General features: G+C 39.7%; 1 protein-coding gene and 1 non-coding gene across 2 annotated transcripts in view; one reads left to right on the plus strand and one right to left on the minus strand.

Moving 5' to 3' along the window:
• DHX33 (DEAH-box helicase 33) overlaps positions 1 to 6,377 on the minus strand; it is a 27,874-nt gene that overhangs the window by 7,155 nt on the left and 14,342 nt on the right. Inside the window, exons 7-11 of the mRNA XM_003791232.3 lie at positions 5,612 to 5,771; positions 5,370 to 5,458; positions 2,421 to 2,548; positions 1,843 to 2,046; positions 240 to 326 (exon numbers count right to left, since the gene is read on the minus strand). Coding sequence (XP_003791280.2) covers positions 240 to 326; positions 1,843 to 2,046; positions 2,421 to 2,548; positions 5,370 to 5,458; positions 5,612 to 5,771 — 668 coding nt within the window. The remainder of the gene's footprint in view (positions 1 to 239; positions 327 to 1,842; positions 2,047 to 2,420; positions 2,549 to 5,369; positions 5,459 to 5,611; positions 5,772 to 6,377) is intronic.
• LOC111725708 lies at positions 5,970 to 6,099 on the plus strand. Its single transcript, XR_002773718.1, has one exon. It is a non-coding gene; the product is annotated as a small nucleolar RNA SNORA64/SNORA10 family (small nucleolar RNA).

Genomic DNA, 6,377 nt, shown 5'->3' on the forward strand with positions numbered 1-6,377 from the left:
TGCTTAACACTTTGTTGCAGCAATCGTCTGATTTCTTTTCTGAATGTATTTATTATCTTCATTCATTCTTTATGAAGTTTTTGTTTCTAGTCCTTATCTTTAACAACATTGTTATTGTTGGTAAATTTTAAGCCTTTTTAATTCTGTGAAGGCAAAAAGTGGAACCTAATAAACACATGTATATGTAAAAAGAAAAGTGACAGTTTAGTCACCCAAAAAACACCAGGAAGAGATAATACCTTTAAGCAGATGTCCCTCAGCTGTGCTCTGACTTCAGTGACTAGCGTCATATTCTTACTGTTGACAAAATTCTCTTTGCACCATTCCTAAATAGGAGAAAAAGAGATATTACAATCCTCTCATTTCTATAAAGAAAAAAAATTTTAAAAATTTTAGAACAGTTGAATTCAGAGGAAAAACTTCAGGTACCCAAAATCATGAACTGTAAAGAAAAATATTAATAATTTAAACTAAAATAAAACTAAAAATTTCCTTATGTTAAATCACCAAGAAAAAAAAATACACATTGGAATATTTGCACCATACCCAGTAAAGAATCAGTACCTCCAGAATATTAAAAAAGTCCTACAAATCATTAAGACCAACAACCCACTAGAAAAATGGGCAAAGATATGAACAGACAACTCACAGAAGAGGAAATATAAATGCCCAATGAACTTAATTAAGCAATCGTAGTCTCTTAAGAAATCATGGCAATGTAGTTTAATAAACTGACATACTATTTCACATCTATCAACATGGCAAAAATTAAAGTTATTTCAGCTAAGATGGTGGAAATGGAAACTCATAGTACTACGGGGGGAATAATGAGATGTTGCCAACTTTGGGGAGTTACTTGTCAGCTTCATGAAGCCCTGGCAGGTCTACTCCTAGGGAGTGGCCTCAGAGAAATTCTGCCCCATGTGCACAAGGAAAACTACATGGGATGGTCACTGCAGCTCCAGGAAATAGAAGCTGCAAAAGGACAAGGTGAGAAAACATTTATATCTGTAGCATATCACATTGACAGATATGAAACATACTCTTACCCATGGAGAATGCACAGCAACTTCAGGCCAGTACTTAACAGTATAGAAGAAAGGAATGAGACAGGAGCAGAACAGGGCTTTTATTATAGCCACAGCATTTTATTTCCCTAAAACTATATTGAAGCATACATATAGCAAAAATTATATGCAGGGTGTCCAACGTGCAGCCACATGCAGATTATTTGAGGACTATTTTGCTTACCTGTGGTGCCAGATATTGCCACAGACCTTTTTTTATACTCATAAGCTATCATTAGTGTTTTTGTATTTAATGTGTGGCTTAACACAACTCTTATTCTTCCAATGTGTGGCAGAAACAAAAAAAGGCTGGATACTTCTGGTTATAAGTACTAAACCGACATGGTAGTTTTTTTTTTTTAAGTGGTAGCTCTTCTTTTTTTTAAGTGAAAGTGTGCACACTATGGCACAAGTAGTGATCTTATTACTAGAGGAAAGAATATACTGCCATTTTCCATCTTAGTTCAAGGAACTCAAATATCATAACAACAAAAACTACTGTAAGTTAGGGATAGATGGGGGAAAAAGAAAATCTGTGGCTAGGAAACTGCATCACCAAAGTTTTAGTTATTAAGTACAAGTTAAACAAACACAAGGAGAACAAAGGCTGGAATGACATTTTTTCCTTGGTGATCTCCCAGTATTCAGACATTTCTGAAATGACATGTGGCTTTCTTTTTGGTGGCTTTTTAGGTGATTCAGCCAAAAAGGTAAAGTACACTTCAAATGCCTAAAAGCAGCAGGAGTTATTTGAGAAGAACACAATGAGGCTGACCTTATTTCCACCTGTGTTTTTGAAGGTTCGATAGATGTTGAGCAGGGTAATGTGGTCGCCCTCACTAGATATGAACTTCTTCCGGACACCCTGTACTTCCTCCCGCCGGGAAGGAGGGTTGTGAAGGACACTGTCCACAGACAGCAGGGAGACGATGGTCAGAATCTCCTCTGTACAGTGGAATTTAGGGGACAGGAGGATGGTCTGCAAATCAAAATAAAAAACTATATAAACCCAGCTTTTCCCTAATTCCTGAATACAGTATTTCTGTATAATGCTTTTGGAGTTTCCCTTCTAAGGAGTTCAAGGGCAAGTGTTTCCAAAACAATGATATTAATGTTACTTTGCTTTTTTATAAAACAGATGACTACCTTCCCACAGGATTCCAAATTCCTTGTCACTTAATATGTCTTTGAATCCCACATAGAACATAAATTAGGGTTATATACAAAGAAGGGGCTGATAATTATTTAAGAGAAAAAGTGATATTAATCTAGAAGCACTGGGTTCAGTAGTCAACTTTGGGATTGCTAACCTGTAATGTACAGAAAGGGGACTGAGGAGAGGGTCTCATTTACTTTGGCAAATTTGGGTTCTAAAGGAAATGCTGCCATCTTTCTTCCAATTGGAGTCAGGGTAAGCTGGTCCTCCTTATGTTCAAGAGCACCTAACAGGTCCAGTTGGGCAATGGCCGCCTGAATGTGATCTAAAGAAACAGAGGAGCCAAAAATCCAAAAAAAGGATGAAGTTACAGCTAGTTCAGTATTTCTAGGAGCTTTTGATAACTCTATTATCAAACATCAGCAAAGATCACAATCACCACTGCCCCCTCAACCTACTTGTCAAAGTGGTTAATGACATCACTGTGTTCATTTCAATTCCCTTTTAAAATGACCTATAATTTGGCAATGTGTAAGTAAATTTTGAATGCACATACCTTTTGACCCAGCAATGCTTAATACACATATAAATTTCACCTGTAGATACACTCATACTTTGTACAGAGACCATATCTCCAGAAGCAAACATGTAACAATGGAAATACCAGTTACCTCAGAGGTCACCGGGGAGGCTGGGAGACAAGGAGTGAGAAGGATGCTATTTACTATTTATATTTACTCTCATATTTATAAAATTTTGAACCATGTAAATGCATTACCTATGAAAGAATAAAAAAGAATTTCTAAGGATGTAGTAAATACATACATACTAGCAGGGAATGATTTATACAATATTGTAAGTGAAAAAAGCAAGGTGGGCTCAGCACCCGTAGCTCAGTGGTTAGGGCTCTGGCCACATACATAGGAGCTGGTGGGTTCAAACCTGGCCCGGGCCTGCTAAATAACAATGACAACTAAAACAACTACAACAAAAAATAGCCAGGTGTTGTGGTAGGCACCTGCAGTCCCAGCTACTTGGGAGGCTGAGGCAAGAGAATTGCTTGAACCCAAAAGTTTGAGGTTGCTGTGAGCTGTGATGTACTCTACTGGGGGTGACAAAGTGAGACTCTGTCTCAAAAAAAAAAAGAAAAAATGAAAAAAGGTGCTTTTCATTGCCTTTCTAAAGCAATGTTTATCAATAGAGGATGGATAAATGCACTTCGGTTTATTCACAGAATGGAACAGCATTTAGTGGTGAAAAAGCTTCAACACAAATAAACCTTAGAGAACATGTTGAATGATGAAAGTTATTGAAGAATAGTAATCCCAGCACTGTGGGAGGCTGAGGAGGGAGAATTGAGCTCAGGATTTCGAGACTTGCCTAAGCGAGAGTGAGACCCCGACTCATGAAAAAAATGGAAAAACCCAGCCAGGTGCTGCAGTGAGTGCCTGTAATTCCAGAGGCTTCCAGAGGCTGAGGCAGTGAGATGCCCACAGCCTGAGTCTGAGGTTACAGTGAGCTACCATACCACTGCACTCTGCTCAGGGGCATAGGGTGGGACTCTGTCTCAACAAAAACAACAAAAAAGTTATTGAAGAATCAATACATAAATATGCAAACTGAAACAACAAATTCTTTAGGGATATATACACATATAGTAAAACCATAAAGAAAAATGAGGGAATTATCAACAAAAGGTGGTGGAGGGGTTACCCTAAGGGAGTGGGAAGGAAGTGAGGGCAGCCAGGGAAGGATCCCAGAAGCTTTAATGGCAGTGGTAATGGGTGTGTGGTGTTGATTTTACTAACCCTTATACCTTATATGTTATTACTTTGTAGGAATTTAGCACTAAAAAGAAAAACAATCAAACATAGAACAGTGTACACGTGTTGTTGCTATTTGTGTTTATAAAGAGACAAGGCCAGGCATGGTGGCTCACACTTGTAATCCTAGCACTCTGGGAGGCCGAGGCAGGTCAATTGCTTGAGTTCAGAAGATTGAGACCAGCCTGAGCAAGAGCAGGAATCTGTCTCTAAAAAAAAAAAAAAAAAAAAAAAGCTGGACGTTGTGGTGGGCGCCTCTAGTCCCAGCTACTTAGGAGGCTGAGACTAGAGGATCACTTGAGCCCAAGAATTTGAGGTTACTGTGTTATGACGCCATGGCACCCAAACCAGGATTGAGTGAGACTCTGTCTCAAAAACAACAACAACAACAAAAATAAATAAACAAAAATAAAAAGAGACACTCACATACATACAAACTTTTCCAAAAACAACCAGAAAAATGGTCTCAGTAGCTGCTCTATGGAAGGAAAACTATGAATCTAAACATGGGACCCTTGTATACCCATCAACTGTTTGCTTTTTCTTTTCTTTCTTTTTCTTAACCAATTATATTTCTTCCTTAAAGGAAAAAAAAAAAAAACAACAGGAAAATGTTGTATTGATGAGTGGTCACAATGCCAAAAATACTAATATTAAGAATCCCAATTGTTGTTTTCTTCCTTCATAGAAAGATTACTTTTTTTTTTTGAGAGGGTCTTGCTCTATTGCCCAGACTGCAGTGCAGCAGAATGATCGTAATTCACTGCAGCCTCAAACTCCCAGCGCAAGGGATCCTCCTACCAGTCTCCCAAAGTGATGGGATTATAGGTGTGAGCCACCATGCCCAGCAAGAGATTATTAATGAAGAGCAGGGACTGATCAAGTTCTAGATAAAAGCAAAGAAATTTGATTTTTATAGCCTTTGCACTGATAAAATTTCATCAGGTTTCTGTAGCATCCCATGGAGCCACCTCATGACCTTTGCTGGTTCCAAAGGTTAAGGAACCTGATTGTGATGATGCTGACAGCACAGAATCCATTGTTTCACAGCCAGGCGCCCTGGTGTGCACTAACTGTGCCTGTGAATAGCCACTGCACTCCAACTTGGGCAACACTGTGAGAACCGACTCTAAATAAACCTTGTCTCTAAGCAAACAAACAAATCATTTTGTGATTTTGAGATGCTTCTCTGATAGCTCACATTGTTTTCTATAAAATTATATAGACAAAAGGAGACAACTAAAATAAAATTTTTTGGAAGAGTCCATTTGTTGTTGCTTTTCTACTCATCACCTTACACTATACACTGAGGATTCTGCTTACCTGGAGATGGTTTGGACATGAAGTCAAAGGTGAGCACATTTGGGACTTTCATTGCTAGGAGCTGAAGCATCACACTGGCCAAGTTACACCTAGGAAGAATGAGAGATGAAGGCTGCTCACAACGACCCTGCCAGTGAGTCAGAGCCTCTCTGTGAGGAGAGGGAGTGAACCCTGCAGCTCAGGGCAAGCACAAGCAGACAGGAAAGACATGGGAGCAAATGGCAGAAGTCACTGGAGCCTACCTCTGGATCTCTGGCATGGTCATCTTCTCAAACTTCTCAAACTCTTCCTCGGTATACAGCCGGTAACAGATGCCACTGTCTTCTCTGCCAGCCCTCCCTGTGCGCTGCCAGGCCTGGGTCTTTGACACTCGCTGCACTGCTAACACCTCGAGACCACTGTCTGCAGGGAGATTGGCCCCCATTAGTGCTTTGCTCGTCACATAAACAAACTGTTTTTACAAATGTTGACAAAAAAGAAGCAATCTTCAGAACACCAGTGATTCTTTCTGCAATACATGGGTCTAGAAAAACTTAAAAGCTAAATTAGAAAGCATAAAACCAGGTTGCTCTGCAGAGGGTTAGCCCTAGAATGAAACAAGGCTTTGCAATGAGCCCTGTGTGAAATCTGTCAGAAAAACATCAAAATTTCAGGGAGAGAAAGGAAGGCTCTCCTAATGCATGACAGAATTGCCCACAGTGGCCTCTCTGTTCCTGGGAGTGCAACCCCTTCAGGTCCTGGGGTCGAGGGTTTGTCTCAAGTCATACCACCAATCCTCCTATTTTCTGCTTTCTAGCCAAGGCCACTTTTGATGCCATTTCCAAGACCTATAGCTATCTCATTCCTGATCTCTGGAAAGAGACAGTGTTCACCAAGTCTCACCAAGAATTCATTGACCATCTTGTCAAGACCCACACCAGAGTGCAGAGGACCCAGCCTCCAGCTGTGGCTACAACATAGGGTTTTTATACAAGAATAGTGAATTAAGTCTGTTTTAAAAAAAAAAAA

This window comes from Otolemur garnettii, unplaced genomic scaffold (assembly GCF_000181295.1).
Source record: "Otolemur garnettii isolate 467f Iridium unplaced genomic scaffold, OtoGar3 scaffold00046, whole genome shotgun sequence".
Classification (NCBI taxonomy): Eukaryota; Metazoa; Chordata; class Mammalia; order Primates; family Galagidae; genus Otolemur; species Otolemur garnettii.